This window comes from Corvus moneduloides, chromosome 5 (assembly GCF_009650955.1).
Source record: "Corvus moneduloides isolate bCorMon1 chromosome 5, bCorMon1.pri, whole genome shotgun sequence".
Taxonomy (NCBI): domain Eukaryota; kingdom Metazoa; phylum Chordata; class Aves; order Passeriformes; family Corvidae; genus Corvus; species Corvus moneduloides.
Window position 1 is genome coordinate 71,642,257 of NC_045480.1, and position 16,948 is coordinate 71,659,204.

Consider the following 16,948-nt stretch of genomic DNA (forward strand, 5'->3'; position numbering starts at 1 on the left):
AGTTTAAATCCAACTACTGTTAAAACAATGATAAGTGGAATTCAACTTTGGTTCCAAAATATTTCTGTAATATGGGAAAGGCCTCTGTTCCCATTCCCTTTTTAAAATGAAATGGCTTATTCAGAAGCAGTGCTGCTGAGGGGCTTCTACCCAGAACACATCAACACTTAATTAAATTACGGTGCTATCTGAGGAAAGAGGTGCAGCAATGTCAGCGGCTGACAGCTGGATTTGCACACACGGATTTCTCCGAGGTGAGCCCCTGGTTTCACAATGCCCGGAGTCTGGCAGCACTTGGATTTCATGGCACTGTGCCCTGGGCGCTGCAGCTCCGTGCTCCCAGCTTGTGCCAACACAATCTCATTTGTCTGCAGGCTCTTCTGTGATCCAGCTGGGCTGATGCGACTTGCAAAATCCGCGGTCTCTCTCCTCGAAGGCTTTCCAGAGACATTTCCCAGCGCAGCCTTTCGACGTGTCCCGGAAAAGGTGCCCTGGAGCCCGTAGTCACAAACACGGTCCAGGAGGAAAGCCGGGAGGTGTTGCTAGCCCCTTTGTAACGCGAAACTGCGGCCGGGGCTACACGGCTGCGATGCCGCGGGGTGAGGGCGCCCGGCGCGGCCCCGGCGGTCCGTGGGGGCGATCTCCGCCCGGGCTATGGCGATGCCGCTCCGGGGGACGGCGTGGGGGCCCCGCGGGGACGGGACGGGCGTTCCCGGGGCACGATGGAAGTGGATGGAGGCGGATGGAGCCGCCGGGCCCGGCCCGCGGCCTAGGCCTCGGGGGCTGCGCCTCGTGGCGCCTCCGCGGTGCGGGAGGGCGGCCCCGGAGAGCCCACACGGTCTGAGGGGTGACGGCCCGCGGAGCCTGGTAACACCTGAGGCATGGAATTACGGGCTCTTCCTAGCAGCCCTTTTCCCATGAGATGTGCTCCTGGAATACAGCAGGATCCCATGTGCCCGCTACAAACGTAAGTCTCTCTGGTTTTTGTGGTTTGGGATTGTTTTAACTCTGTGCTGGGCTTTAAGGAAGTTGCTTTGGCAGATAAATGGAAAACAACACAATGGTAGCGTTGTTGTCGAAGGATTAAGGATTCCCTGCACGGTTGGAATGCGCACACGCTGTAAAAGGATTAAGGATTGGCTTCACAGCTCTTTGGCTGCCAGAGCTCAGGGAGCATTTGGACAAGGCTCTGAGGCACTGGGTGTGACTCTTCGGGGTGTCCTGTGCAGAGCCAGGACTTGGCCTCGATGATCCTGATGGATCATCCCTTCCCACTCCGCATATTCTGTGATTCTGCGCGTGCTGTAAATGGCGTTGTGCCACTTCACTAGGGCAGATTTTATGCCATGTCTTATCATGGAACTTAGCTGTCATTGTTCCTTTAAAAAAATCCAGCCCACAATACAAACACTGTTCTCTATTTTATCTTGGGATGTGCCAAGACTTGCACTAGTGTAGTAACTGAATGTTTTCTTTGAATTTACTGCCTCGTTTCCGTTGTTCCTTGGTGGTAGGTACTAGAATGATGATACGACAGTGTTTTTCACAAAGATTTTAGGTTGGCGTGGGGTGGTACTAAGTGGAGATGAAGTAATTAAAGGTTTAACACGATATGATCAAAGGTAACTCTCAAATAGAATCCATGGGTGTGCCCAATTTAGACTTCTGGGCAGGTGATGTTGGCCGAGGGCTACCTGGATTGCATTCCCTCCCCTGCACGGGCAGTCAAGCTGCTCTGTAATTGAAAGGCAGGGGACAAAAGGAAAGTGAGCATAGGAGGAGGGAAAGGTCACTTGCCTTCACCTTGAAACCACTCATTCTCTCCAGATCCTTTCTGCAAAGGAATCACAGGCATTGAAGGGATCTCAGTTTAAATAAGGTCTTCAATAAGTACTTGGGCTTAAAGATTCTTTATCTCCCTCCCACCCCATCCCCCTTAAAGTATATGTATTCTCATTCTGGGATGCGGTTGAGCTTAATTTTTAAAATGGTTTTGGTATTTTATTGAAAAAATGAATTTTTAATATGTGGAGTTTTCTCTATCTTGTTTTGAAATTGTTTTGTCATAGGAAAGAAATGAAAACCTAATTCATACATTTTAAAAATAAGAGCATCTCTGATTATTTTTAATAAGGTTTCTAAATTCATTCTTTTTCTCCTGAGAGAGAACAACCTATTCAAAATTCTTGTCATTTGTTGCATAAAAAATTCCTCTGAAGCACTGTAACAATTTGGATAAGCAACCAGAGCTGCCCTTTGGATTCACTTTGTGCTGACAACTCTCTTCTCAGTTCCTAGGAAAAAAATACCATCGTGTTTCCCTACCAATTTCAGATCATGCTAAAGCAGTGTAGTCATACGGTACCTTGATGTGTGTTCTCACCGCTGCACTTCTCACACCCATATTTCAGACGGTCTGGAATGAAAGAAATCCAGGGAGGATCTCCTCAAAGGCTGCTTTGCAAAGAGCCTTCACATACTCAGCCTAATAAGGTTTTCCATAACAGAGTACATGTGGTGTTTGTGGATGTACTTTGAGTTGTATATTTAGTAATTTCTGTTCCTCCCAAATATTCATCATGAATCAACAGGTAGAGGCCCAAACTTCCTCATGGCTCTTGGGGAAAATAACTGCAGATATGAAGTGATTGCTGTAGTCTCTGTTCCAGACTCACTTTCCAGCAGTCTCTTTCATTAAGTGTGCTTTGAAACTTTCATTTGAGCCCAGTTGTAGTTTCACCCAGAATGGGACTGGCTGAACCACCCATTCTCTTTTCTTTCTTTATCCCTCAAGAAAGCAGTGTAATCCCTAGAAAATTTGTTAAAAGGAAAGGGCACTTGGGTCCTAAGTGGCCAAGACCCCTTTTCCCAGATGGAAGTGAGGGTTCAGAAAACACTGCTTGGGAAGTACCTTGGAGATTCAGAACAATTCCATGACACTGTGGTTGTGTCAGAGTACTAGGGCAACTCTAATAAAAAAGAGATGATCCCTCTGGAAAAAATCTCCTCTAGGCCGGGGTGCCTGTGCTGCAGCACACCCGTGATAAACTGCAGGATTTGAGGATCACTGAGCCCATGGGTCTCACACAGCATACTAAACATACATTAAAAGTGTGACACGGAGGAGGCAGTGCTCGGCCTTGATGAATTCGGTCTATTCCGCTTTCTTCGGCTGGCCCTTGAACATGGAAGGCAATTCCTTGAGTTTCCAGAGGAATCCCCAAACAGTTTTTAACAAATAGCAGTACCAACCATGACCACTAATTTTTTCTCCAAAGGCTCAGAAAACTCTGCAATTCTATATTCATTTACTAATTCATTTGGCAAACTAAAAGGCTCTTACTGTTTCCAGAAATTGAACTGTATAGGCTCAAAACCTCCTTACCTTTATAATTGATCCTTGTGTAGTCATTAAACCTTCCACATGTTTGGGAGGGGAGGGGGAGTTTAGCAGTATCTGTGTGAACAAAATTATTCACAAGGTGCCTCTTAGTAGCTTGTACTGTTGTAGTACCTAATAGCTCTCCATCATATGAGACATCTGTACAGAGCTCAGAAGTGCACCCCTAAGCCCCAGCCCAGCTTTTTTCAACAACGTCCTTCCTTCAGTAGCATGGGCTGGAGAAATTGTAAAGGGATAGAGGAAAACAGGAGAAACATGCCTGCTTCATAAAGTAAACTACTCCCTTTGCACTTTTTTTTACATTCCTTGCTTTCTCACCTTTGCCAAATATGGTCTCCAAGCCTGTGACTGTGTTTGGAAAAGCAGAAGGAGATTGTGCTCTGAAAGGGTTTGGGTCTGCTAGAAAAGAGAATTAGAAGGATAAGGCTGATGGTACCCCATATGCACTTTTGATTATGTTCTACAACTTTGTGTCCATGAAGAAGCAGAGGAAAGAGTGACCTGGCCTGTTTTAATTCAGCAGCACCAGTTGGATCCTTACTGGTTGGATCTTTTTGCCTATTACTTTCTTTCCTTTTTATCAAACCGTTTTCTGAGAGCCCTTTATTGCTTAGTGAGTGCATTGCGGCTGCCATTAATTTTGGTGATTGAAACACAGATTCTGCAATTTGTTTTTACCTCATGTTTTTCTGTATCGTGTAATGACACTTGTGGACCCATTCCTAACCCGTCAGCAATTCCGTGGTGACCCTAAAGAGGCACGATTTCCACTTCTGTCAAAAACCATCTGTGTGTTGTACTTGCCTCACATGAGCAGCGGGGCTGTTTATGATAGGAATTTTGAGTGTGAATGACAGCGTGTGCAGGGTCAGGGCCACAGTCAGTGTGGGGTAAAGCAGATGGTGCAGAACACAGCTCTGGTTTCATTCCACTCCCAGGTACTGTGAGGAGCCAGCAGGGAGAAGGTGTTTCCAAATTCCTGGAGGCAGCACTCACATAGTGTGAAAATCCTGATTATGCTGACAGACTTACCCCCGGCTTACATCTGTACTGAATTACACAAACTCCCCATGTTTCTGCAAATCACAACTGTGTTTTCTGATTGCTGCAGTATTTCTGCTTCCCTCTCTGTAGATGGGACAGCAGAGAGGTTGCATGGGTGGGTTATATTCCAGATAGGCTGTCAGGGGTTTCTTCCATGCCTCTAAGAATTCCTACAGAATTGCATGTTTAGCATTTAGAGCTTGTGTTAATGATGGCTATAAAGTTGTTTGTCTTCATGGAGTTAGATATATCCATAGGGCATTTTCCGGCTCAGCTATGCTGAGGCAATAAAGCAAATTCTGCTGGCATTACTCACCACAGTAATTTCCAAATAATTAGTCATCCTAGGTAATAGATGTGTGATATGTCCCAGTCATAAACTGCATGATGTGAGCTATGGACCTAAAACACGGCAGCTGCTTGGGAAATGCAAAACCAGAAATCAAATTGCTCAAGTTCAGTAAGGAGCCAGCTTCACACTTGCCTGTTCTCAAATCCTCCTGTGGAGCTTTTCTTCTACTTCTAAAGTTAGGAAACTCCAGTTCTTTTCTTAGACCTTGCTTAAGTGAATTTCCGAATTTTTCGCTTAAAATTGCTTATATGTTACTGAGAAGCCCTAATGAATATGCAGGCTTGTTTTATATTGCCTCTCTTTACAAAGAGGAGTATCAATTGACACTGATGTTGATATTGGTTGGCTTAAAAGCAGGAACCCCCCCCATTCCGCCCCCAGTTTTACCTTTTGGCTGATGTTCTTCTATCCTGGCATTAAAAACTTCCCAGGGTGTAATTCATCCTGGTAAAGTGTTGTACATAGTGCTCACAGTGTTTAGTGAATGTTATACATGGAGGAAATTTACTGTTGGAAAATAAATCATCCTGGACTGATTCCAAAAGTGTTCAGCAAGTGTGTGTGTGCAAGTCTGTTTGTGCTTGGGTTTTGCCTGTGTGAATTTGGATTTTGTATCCATAAACTGGTGCTCAATTTCCATAGAAACAGCAATATTCATAATATTCTAAAATCGGTTCAGTACATGGTATTGCAGCAATTTGCATCAGTGCTCTATTACATTTTCTCCCTGGAGAATTTCTAAAATATATAAATATGTCCCTAAGGAGATCTCTGTGATCAGTGGAACAACAAAGGAAGGCGACAGATTGCTCGAAGCACAGTGTGTCATGCAGTAATTTCCAGCGGGCTAATCATATTAACAGAGAAAATACTGGTGCCAGTTTTACTTTAACTAGTAAAGTTTTATTGAGCGCTACTGTCCCTAGCTGCTGCCCTTAACTTCATCTGATTACGAAACCATCTACAGTTTGGAACTGGTTTTATAACTCACCCTTCTTATAGGGGAACAGCTGGCAAAAAGAAAAACCATTAAATACCAACACTTAAAATACAAAAAGTGGAAAAAAAGATCATAAATATAAAATGAAAATATTGGTTTTCTTAAATCTCTGGTAATGACCTCACTGGGCTTTCCAAAATGCAAAGTAATCTGGATCTCTGAGGCTCCCCTGAGTGTTATGAAAGTCAGTGGAATAACATGGCCTCGGTGAAATCCCACAGGGAAAACCTTTTTTCTAGTTGATCCTGTCCTAGACCCAATCAATGATAAGTTGGGTTGAAGGGAGATCCCCCGAAAATAATCCTCCTCTGTGCTTTTCCTGTGCTTCAGGACAGAGCTATTCCTAAGGTGTAAGTGGCTGCGACCCAGAAAACATTTGAGGATCTCAGTTTTATGCTATTGCCAGACCAAACCTTGAAAGATTCCTTCCAAGGCAAAGCCAAGCACTCCCTGTCCCTAGAGCACCGCTTTCTGTACCAGGGTGGTTTTGGATTGGCACTTCGTTGTATTGGGCAAATTTCAGCGTTCCGGGAGCCTGATTGGTGACTCGTGTCCCTTTGCAGGGTATAGAAGTGACTCCAAGAGAACTTGGCAGCCAGTATTTGGGGTCCTGGCACTTCAAGTTAAAAAGTGACCTCACGGGGAGTTTAGTCCATTTTAACATTCCTGCAGCTACCTCAGAATGCATTTTCTTGTCCATCCCTACAGCTCTCTGTGTGTGATGTGTTGGAATTTTGTGGTTCAATGGTCTGTGGCAACCAATAGGTGAAGAGAAAGTCCTGTAGTTTGGGAATCATTGGAGTTCCATATGCAAACCTTGAGCAATGTATGTTGAGTGATATGAGTCTCCACCGACCATATATTACTTGTTTCTGTGAGCTGGTTCCAACCTCGCACACTTAAATCTTTTTAACCCCAAAATTTTACCCAAGGGACTCTTTCTCTGACTGTTATGCTGTGCATTGGAAACAGTAGACTGGGATCAAGGCTCTGGATCAAAGTCTGATCAGCACAATACCTTCCGCTTGAGAGTTAATACACCCACAGTATTAGTCATAAAAGATGGAAAGGAACCAAGTTTCCTGTTCCATGTCTCCAGGCATATCCAAGTTACTGTATCCTTGGAGTGAGGACTATGGGATATTTGTTTGGTGTATTTGAAATGAGCCATCTAGGAACAGAACTGTGGATTTGATCTGTATTGCTAGTAATTGTGAGAGCTCTGCTGTAACCAGAGATTGACATGATTTGCTGTAAAACAAAGAAAGGAAATTAATGTCTTCATCAGGATGGTTGAAATCACACAAGAGAGAAACTGGAGTTAGTTGCAAGCAAGGTCATCCTGGAAGAGACCTCCTAGATTTTTGGCTCCAGGTTTCTGCCATAGCAGGGAATTGCCTTCTCAAGCCCCATTTACACAGTTGCCAAGCCCATCTTTAATCAGTGACAGCCTCAGCATTAAGCAAACACAGGCCCCTTTGATTTTCAGAAAGCAACTTGTGTGGTTTGCCTCTGCACAGACTCTGATTTTTACAGATGAGCTCAAGCATCCAAATAATAACTTTAGGAATAAATTTTAATCTATGCATTCTGCTAGTAAAATCAAAATCTATAAATGATGTTCAATTAATCCATGTTTATGGTTTACCTTTTTCAGCTCAGTCAGAGGTCACTTAGTGAATTACACAGCATTTCTACTTCTTCCATGATTATTCTAAACCTGATATTTTGCTTCTGTGTAAAGTAGGTGTGTCCCTTTTTATCATTAATGTTGGCTAACATTTGGATGTTGCCTCTGATAAGGGTGAAATACAGCTAAATACATACAATACAGCTGCTGGGCTGCTGGCTTTAACAATTTTATCACCATTTGAAAATTTACTTATGGGCTTGAACCTGAGTGTGAGAGGCAAATGAAACATGACTTGAGATTATTTGTGGTAAAAATGTGGGAGTGTTCGTGCTTTTTTCCCTTAAAAAATGAAAGGAAAATGCATTAAAACCTCAAAATTCAGAAGAGATAGAGGATCCAAAATGTGTTAAACAAAAATGTTTTTAAAAATCCCGTGAGAATGAGGTGCCTGATCCATGATCTGAAGATACAGAGCTTTGGCAATCTTATAAATGCTCATGAATACATTTATAATTGTTTACTTTGAGGCAATATTAGAAGGAATTTCCTATAACAGTAGAAAAGAGCTTGTATTTTATATCTCTTCACCCAAACCAAAAGATGGATACAGCTTACTTATAAATAATCATTGCTGCATGTCGAAAAAAAGGGTGACACATTCCTTCTCGATTCTTGTATTTAACACAGTTCTGTTGCACAAAATACAATTTAGGTTTTTATTTTATGACAATTGAAACAGTGAAAGTTTAGACCATACATGTTGTTACTGTATGTTACTGTATTACCCAGAATTCTGATTGTTTATGGTAGCAGGAGTTCCGTGGGTGAAAGAAGCTGTGAAATAAAGAACATCGACAATTCACAGATACAACTATTGTTTTATCCATCATATATGTATATAAAAAAGTATTGACCTGTTACAGTGCGGATACTGCAACACGCATATCGAACAACGAGGCCCGTGGAAAAGAGACAAATATGGACGGATTCTTGATGGATGTTTCAGAGATGTTTATTTCTCCAGCCGCATGGCTGGGGCTCTGCCGAGGAACTGAGGCAATCACGGGACCCGAGGGTCCTTCCCGCGCAGGGAAACACAAACCAACCAGTGGGGAACGAGGCTGAGCAGGGGCAGGGAAACCTCGTGTCTGTCCCCTCAGGGCCCCTCTGCCAGGACCACATGGCAGGGGGAGGGCCCCAACATTGGCCCACCAGCAGCTGCAAATTACTTCAGCTTTAAGAGTAGATTTTGCCAAATACATGCACTTAAAGTCCATTTTCAGGGAAGAAATGTAACCTGAGGATCAAATAACTCGAGGCTTTTGTAGACTGATACAGAAACTGCTGACACCCAGTTGAGGAAATTAGTTTCTCAGGGCTTTTTCCTCTCTTGTGTTTCTTTTTTACTGCTGAATGTGGTGATAGTTTCTATTTCACAGCATTTATAAGGCCTAGCACTGGGGTATGGAGGAAACTAAAGTAGTAGAACTTCCTCTAAGTTGAGGCAATTGTTTTAGCAACTGCAGAATTGTGATGCTACAGTAGCTGCTATCATTCCAAGAGCATTCCATAGCTCATTAGAGCTCCACAGCTACATGTCCATGATGTTCCATGGACATCAACAGATCTTACTTCAACCACCCCTTAGTTAAAACGTGTTCGTCTTACCTGTAGGCACTGTGCAGTAGTGTGCCTTTAGTTGCACACTCCACAGGAAGTTGTTTTTCCAGGATTGGGTTTGGGAAGGTACCTGGAGCTGTCAGTACCCTTACACCTGCTTGCACAGGGTATTCACACAACATTTAATGCCTGTAGCCTGTGGCACAACTCAGAGATTTATTGTGAACTCTTAGGAAACAGCAAAGAAAGAGGAGCAGCCTGTTCTGCCTTGAGCACTTCCAGAAGAAAAGGCAACATTTGCTCTCTAGAAGCACAGAGGGACCTCTAACAACACGTTCTTTGAACGCTCTGCCCGTGCCTTTTCCTGCACTGGGAGAGGGATTTGCTTCCTGACGCAACGTGCAATGCCGCAAAACTCCTAAGGCAGCATAAAAGTATTACTGTTCAGTGTCTGAAGAGATTTGTCCCTGGTGGAGTTGAGCTTAATGATACTGTCAGTAGTCCAGAGCTGGCAGTGCAGGGCCTGCACGGGTAATTCATCCCGAACTGGAAGGCAAGGGGACAGGAGGTTTTCATTTCAGCGTGGGGAAGGAAACACAAACCCACCTGGGAGAGTAGCTTGGTTTTATTGCACAGCTCTGTCTGTCTAAAGTCCTCTCGCAGAAGCTGAGCCTTGTGCTTGGAAAAGGGATGGAGGAATGTGGAATTCTGAGAATGGATAAGAGCTGATGGGTGCTGAGGCAGGATAAGAGAGTGCGGATGAATCCCAGCTTAGTTGTTACAGGCGAGCAAAGCTTTACTTTGGTAATCTTCTGAAAGAGGATTCAAGTTTCCTTGTTGCTCACAGTGTTTGGTTACTGGTGGAGATATTTCACAGGGTTTGTGTCTAATTGAAAAGACAGCCTGATCCGAGCCACTGAACATGCCTGACAGGAATTCGGAAGAGGGAATCGCTGGGGCTTCATCCACAAGCCCAGGACGGTGCTGGGGCTGTTAATCCAAGCAGCGATTTGTGTGATGTTACCAGAGCAGAACGCTGGAAAGGGTTCTCAGAAAATTCTTAATTCATTACGTGTTCAGTTTGGGAGGCAGGGGATGGTATGTTTTCAGAAATCCTGGCACTCATCCAGGCCCAGCTGAAATCCCATCTAACGTATGGAGCTGCTGACTTTTAGAATGCTCACACATTCCCAGAGGAAGTGAGAGAAATGCTCTACCTGCAGAATTTTGGCTCCTTGTTATTACTTACACTGCAACAGTGCCCTGAGGCTCTGATTTGCATAACATACTCCTATACAATGTTTTGGCTGGGATTTATTACCCTCTGTGGAATCAGAGAGGTTTTATGGTTTTTAATTACTAATTGACCTTAATCAGCAGTTTTTGGTTGTTCTGATGTTCAGAACACGCTGCTGCCTACGTTTTACATTTCTATGATTCAGTGTGCCACTGAATTCCATTCTGGGCAGCTTTTGCAGTAGATTTTGATAAATGCATTCTTCTTCCTCCTTACCTCTTGGTTCCTAAGCAACACATTTTTTGCCAGGTTAGTTATCCCTTTACCTGGTGCTTTATGGTGCAAAGTAGACAGTAGTTTTGCTGAGCACTGTAAGTGATTTTAGTGTATCATGGGGTTTTTTAAAGATCGTAAAATTGGTTAATTGTCATTTACATGTGTAGCTGCTCTATTAATTTTGGAAGAATTGATGATTTCATCCTAGATCCTAGAAAAAAGTGCCTGCGGCAGAAAAAGGCACGTGCAGCCATTATCCACAAGCAATAGGCTTGGCAGCAGAATGCAAGAGAAGAGCTTTATTAGACAGTAACTCCTGTCCATCGAGGAGTCTCTTTCCAGCAGGCTGCAAATAGGGGGCTCACAAGGCTGTATCTGCACAGCAGCTTTAATGAAGTTTATCTTATCTGTAGATTAAGAGGTCATTTCTACCAAAGACCTTTCTAAGGCATGATAGAACCTCATTCATAAAAATGGGAATAAAAAAGAGAGAAATTTCACCCCCCCAACAATATACATTCTCATATTCATAGTAAATAGCATTTCTTTAGAAATACACTGTGTTCACACATGCTTAGATAGTTTACCAAACTTGCATGAAGTATTGTTTGATTTAAATATCAAAAAAGAGATTTATAGCACACTTCTCCTTTAAAGCCTTGTGGTTCCTTTGTTGTTTTTTTTTTAATCTCTTCTATCATATTCTATCTCTTAATGCGTGTTTGGTTATGTGTGTAAGCAGAGAGTTTAAAATTGGGTGAGGAATGCAAATAGTTGCCTCATGGACTGGACAGTATCAGCCTCAGACTATTTTACTAGAAGTAAAATACGGAAGTTTCAGTGATTGTGGTTAACAACTGTAATAGTGAATCAGGGTCTATAATCATAACTTTTAAATGTAGTCTGGGTTAATTTCTAAAACATTTCCCCCCATGTTTATAAGAGCATTATTTCAAGGATGTTCTGTAGTGTCTATGGCATGAGCTGCTACACAGATGGTAATGGTGGGCTCTTCCAGCTTTAAAATCTATAACTAAATCTAATTATTACCGTCTTCACTAAGAGCTGCTGTGATTGCTTTGAAAATCTCACTGTTAAACTCAACGTAAAGAAAGCAAATGAAAGTTCTTGCAGTATGCAGTTGTGAAAATCAAACATACTACTGGGTTTAAAGCAAACCAAAGGCAGTATTTCTCACAGTGCATTAGCCAAACTGGCTATGAGATGAGAAATAGGAATAGGTTCGATAGAAAAACATATCATTTCCCTCCCAATTATTGATTGTGATACAATAAACTCAGGAAATCTCCAGCCTGCTGGGTGCTGGAAGGGACCCATTTCTCAGACAAGAGGCATTTGTTATGGCTCCAGGCAGATAAGGAATATGCCAGATCAAGCTTTATTGCTTTTTCCAGTGCATGCAGGAGGAGTGCAAGTTGGTGTTTCTCTGATTTGACTAGTTACTTCTGCTTTTGAGTTTAGTCCTCCTGTTTGGTTTCTGAGTGGCTCGGATTACCGAACCACATAGATGACATTTATGATCCATTACCTAACACTTTTCTGCAGCAATGACATTCTAGCAGTTAATAATTCTGAACAAGAAATGAGCTGAACAAAATGGCCCAGGCAAAGGTGAAGGAGTGAGGTGTTGGGGTGCGTTTGGGTTGGGATTTTTTTGTGGAGGTAAAGACTGGGTGTTTGGGGATTGTGCTTGTTGGGTTTTCTGTTGTTTTTAGGGTTTTTTTAATCTGAATCATGATAAGGTACAATTAGAATTTATTACCAAAGTAATCTCTGATATTGCAATCTGTAAAGTTCTGTATGCATGAAGCTTTTATTTGGTGTGTAGCAGTGAATCATCTAAATGTCATTTCTAGTATTTAACAACTATTTAAAACATCCTGAGCCTTACAAACACTTCATTAGCATTCTTCCTTCTAAGGACAAGCACCATTCCCAGTTTAAAGCATCCCTCTCCCTTAAAGCTTGCATTGGAAAGGCACAGCGTTTTGTCAGCTGTGCACCCATAACCTTGAAATCCAATATTCACAAGACCAAAAGAAATACTTAGAATTATATTTTGCTATAGTTGTACCCTTTTGACCAGTCTGTATTTTCAGCTTTATTGTTGCGTGGGATAAAAATGTCCTGTTGTGTGAATGCCTGGCAGTTGGTAGAACACTTGCAGCAGTCTGTGGTGTATCCCTCCTAATTTTTCTGAGTAGAGAGAAAGGTTTTTCTTTCATTGTAAAACTTCAATAATTTTGAAAAGGTAATACATCTTCCATCCTGTTTAAACTTCCTAGATTTATGTTGCATTCATTATAAGCTCATGCCTTGCCCCACTTCTCTTGTTCTGGCCTTTTTAAGTACACTGGAGTGCAGTTTTAAACAAGAGTGCAAGTTTTAAACGAGACAGGTAAGACCTTTGTGTAAAACCCCACACTTTAGGAACAGATGAGACTGTTCCTTCCGTACTGTTAGTGGCAAGGAAACCGTGCTGGAGATCGTAGCTGAGAAAGAGATTTAGCCAACATGCTAAAGCTTCGTAGCACTAACATGCTGATGGCTGTGGCAGTCTCTAAATGTGTGCTGCAACCTCTTCAGATTATTTGGCTCTTCAGAGACTCAGTAAAGCCAGAAAAGTGTCCTCACCCCTTGCTCTCTGACAGCCAGAGAACTGTGACCTGTGCTCAGCAACCTGGTCTAGTGGAAGGTGTCCCTGCTCGTGGCAGGGGGATGGAATTAGATGGTCTTCATGGTCCCTTTCAAACCAAGCCACTCTGTGAGTCTGTGACTTCTGCTGGCATCTGCTACTGAAACGTCCCCTGTTCCTACAGAAGCACACCAGTTGCTGTTTCCAGAAGCAGCCATTTCAGTAGGACTACAGGAATTTAAAGACTTGGTTCTGTTTCACTTGGGACCATAAACCTTATGTAACTGGGAAATGGGAGACTCCTCCAGGAAGGCCACCACCAGCTCTAAAGATGTGTTGTTTTAGTGATTATAGGGACTGACACGAGAGGGATATCTAAGGTCACGTCCCAGATTTCCAGAGTGACTTTATTGGCATCAGTTGAGTGACTGCACGTTTACATCAGTGCAGGCAGCTGAGATCAGAATCTGAACCTTTGCCTATGAAATCCAGCAGGGAGATGAGGAAAGTCTGTGTTAAATATAGAATAAGCTAAGAGCAGAGCTCTGTTTATGTCATCATAAAGCAGGGAATAAGGCACGGGTGGAATCTGAGCATTCCCAAGCAGCACATCTCTAAATTAATTACCAGGGTCCACCAAAGGGGGCGAAGGAAACGATGTAAAGCCTGTGACTCACCGAACTTCTATTCATGTTTTAGTTTGCAGTTTTCGGTGATGAGTGCCTGGCAAAAGCGCAGCATCCACCTGGGAAGCAGAATGCAGGCGTGTCCTGCCTTTTTCTTCCCCTGTGAGGAAGGTACACTGAGGACAGGGGCGTGCAGAAATGAACCGAGGTGAAAGGAAATGCACAGTTACTGTTCTTGGAAATATGTAGAATATTGACTCTGTGTGTAGGCCAGAGCCTGCTTCATTCTTCCTCTAGCTGCAGCAATTCAGCTAAAAATAGCCGTTCACAAAGCTGTTCTTTAGGCAGACGGTTTCCTGGCCTCAGGCATGACTAGGAAGAGCACTGAATTGCACATCCCAAATTGCATCCTTCCTTGTTACTGACAGCTGTGAGTCACAGGTAAGGGAAACATGTAGTCTCCAGCTAGGAAGAATTACCTTTCTCCAACTAGGAAGAATTACCTTTTTAAGACTGACCTAAGAGTTAGAAAAACAGTTATAATGTTACCATAGGAGTGTTAGTACTTGAATCTGGTTTTTTCTCTGAGCTGTCTTCCTAAGGCCTCACTTACCATTATTATTCCTGTTTCTCTGTAACTTGGACTGAAACCCTCTCTCAGGAAGAGTGCTGGCGTAGGAATGAGGGTTTGCATGTTCAGTCTTCATGCTGGAGCTCTGTCCAGTCTCCTGCGCCACAGGATTGTCGCCTTTCCGAGGCAGCTGGCACAAAGGGCAGTCAGGGCAGAGAAAGGAAATGGAACATGTTCTTTTAGGATATCTTTGCGTGTCAAACACATCTGTCTTGGGAAGAGCAAGGTTAGTGGCAGCCTGACCTGAAATAACCAGCAAAGGGCACCTCTAAGAGCCCCTACTCAGGCTGCAGGTAACTGCAGATGAGCATCCAACTGCAGCCATCCTCTCTGCACGCATTTAATTTTATGGGCTCAGTACACACAGAGACTGCATAGCAAGGACTAAAAATATATCCCTTCCTAATGGTGTGCTAAATTCAATTTTAACTAGTGTACACTTGAATTAATGTATTCACTGCACTCAAGTTTAAATACCTATGCATGTTCAGGATTTTTTTTTTCCCTCAGGGAAAAAATACTTCCTCCAGCTTTCACAGCTCTTCTGTTCCTTTCACTGAGCATCCTGGATGGGCTGTATAAACCTTGGCTACAATTTCTGAGCATCTACAAATATTTTCTTAAGTGGAATATTAATAGCACTATCTTCTAAGGCCTCTTTGCTTGAAGGTCAGCTGAGTATTTTGCTGACATAAGCCTGCTTTTGTTTTTGCAAAAGTGGAGAAAAAAAAAAGGGAAGCTTTGTCAGGCCTATAAAGAGAGAAGGTCAAGTTTATAGATGTCTGGCAGCGATTGCCCTCGGATATTTTCATTTGCAGCTGGGTGGGGACTACCAGGGTTTGGTATGGTTGACAGAGCACTGGAAAGTCACAGGCTCTGTTCTCCTCCTGGCCTCTAAGAGCTGTGCTCTGTGGCATCTTCTTACTATTACGTTTTTTTCCCTACTTTACTACTAGGGAAAAAAAAAAGTATGCATTTGATCAGATACTTATCATGATACTCTGGTGTTTGCCTGGGTCCATGGTGCTACTACAGCCTATGTTAAAAGGGGATCATATTTTGTTTGTATTAAAGGCAAAATGGCATCACTAATCCGATTTGCCCTTGACCATTTATGGATTTAAGTGTCTACATACATTGTTTTGGTCCTGTGAATGTGGGGAAAAGGCAGGAGTGAAAATTAGAATAGAAAGTTACAGAAAGTTCTTTTAACGTGAATGTAATTTCAAGGAATCATAGAGCAGTTTGGATTGGAAGGAACCTCTAATTCCAGCCCACCTGCCATGGCCAGGGACAGTAGATGAAAATGTCAGGGTTTCTTGAAGTTTAAGATTTTGGTTTGTTTTTTGTTTTTAAGAGCTCGTGTTAACATGCTGTTATTTCAGAAGGTGTTCTACCTCAGAAGTTAAACTCTGCAGGTTTTACAGTGCAGTTGTAATTTTATTGTATCACTTTTCAGTGTGGACAAGCCCTTATGTAGCATGCTAAAAGCCGTAAATCCACTTTTACTTCCACGTTTTCCTGCTGTAGCATCAAAAACTTCAGCACAATGCTTAGTTATTTCTGAATAGCTCTTTTTCAATGGAAATTTTAGAGTGGGGACATTTTTGTACAACCTGATGTGAACCGAATCAGTTAGATTTGACCCAAATTGAAGTTCCCTCAAGACAGCACTACTTTATTTTTAATCTGGGAGGGATCCCAGAGGGATGCAGGAAGCCCCTTGGCAGGGACCAGCTGGAGCTTAGCACAGAGATGGAGGAACTAGAGGGCTTGGTCCAAGTGTCTGTTTAAGAGTTAATGCTTTATAAAACTTAGTTTGACTAAAAGTTGTTCATGCTGACTCACGTTAGACAGGTCAGACCTGCAGATTCACTTCAGTTCAGCTTAATCGTGTGTGAATATCAATTTCTGCTTGACTCAGTATCTTCCAGGATGGGGTGAAGTTGTATTTTGCAACTGCAGCACATTCGTACTTTAACCCAAATTCTTAAAAATGATTGTATTCTGCAAAGGCGCATTCCTGGCGTTTGCCACAGCCTCGCCAGAATTGGAGGGTTTGGGATTTGGGGCTGTTTTGTGGCTGGAAACAAATCCGGTACGTTCATACCTTCCAGATGTTTGTGGCCAAGTCAGAAACACTTAAAACAATCAATATTTCGAGGGGGCGGAACGGGGGGGTGGGGGGGACATGTAAGACCACCTTGCTCTGGTGGGGAGGCTGGGGCTGGCGGCCGAACGGGGTGGGGGGTTCTCCTCTGGGACGCGGGGGGCGGGCGAGGGAGGGGAGGAGGTGCGGGCAGAGGGGAGGAGAGGGAAAGGAAGAAAAGAGTTGCGGACGGGGCGGGCAGGAGCCGGGGTTGCAGAGGGGCCGGGCAGGGAGGAGCGGGGCTGCGGGCGCTGCCGGGGCCGGGGTGCCCCTGTCCTCCGGCGGGTCCGAGCGCCGGGAGCCACCGGGGGCGGTGGCGAG

At 43.5% G+C, this 16,948-nt stretch overlaps 1 protein-coding gene across 1 annotated transcript in view; it reads left to right on the top strand.

Moving 5' to 3' along the window:
* The first annotated feature begins 850 nt into the window (after positions 1-850).
* ARSJ (arylsulfatase family member J) overlaps positions 851-16,948 on the top strand; it is a 50,704-nt gene continuing 34,606 nt past the window's right edge. The window contains exon 1 of the mRNA XM_032109975.1: positions 851-967. Within this exon, the coding sequence (XP_031965866.1) occupies positions 882-967 (86 nt within the window). The 5' untranslated portion in view covers positions 851-881. The remainder of the gene's footprint in view (positions 968-16,948) is intronic.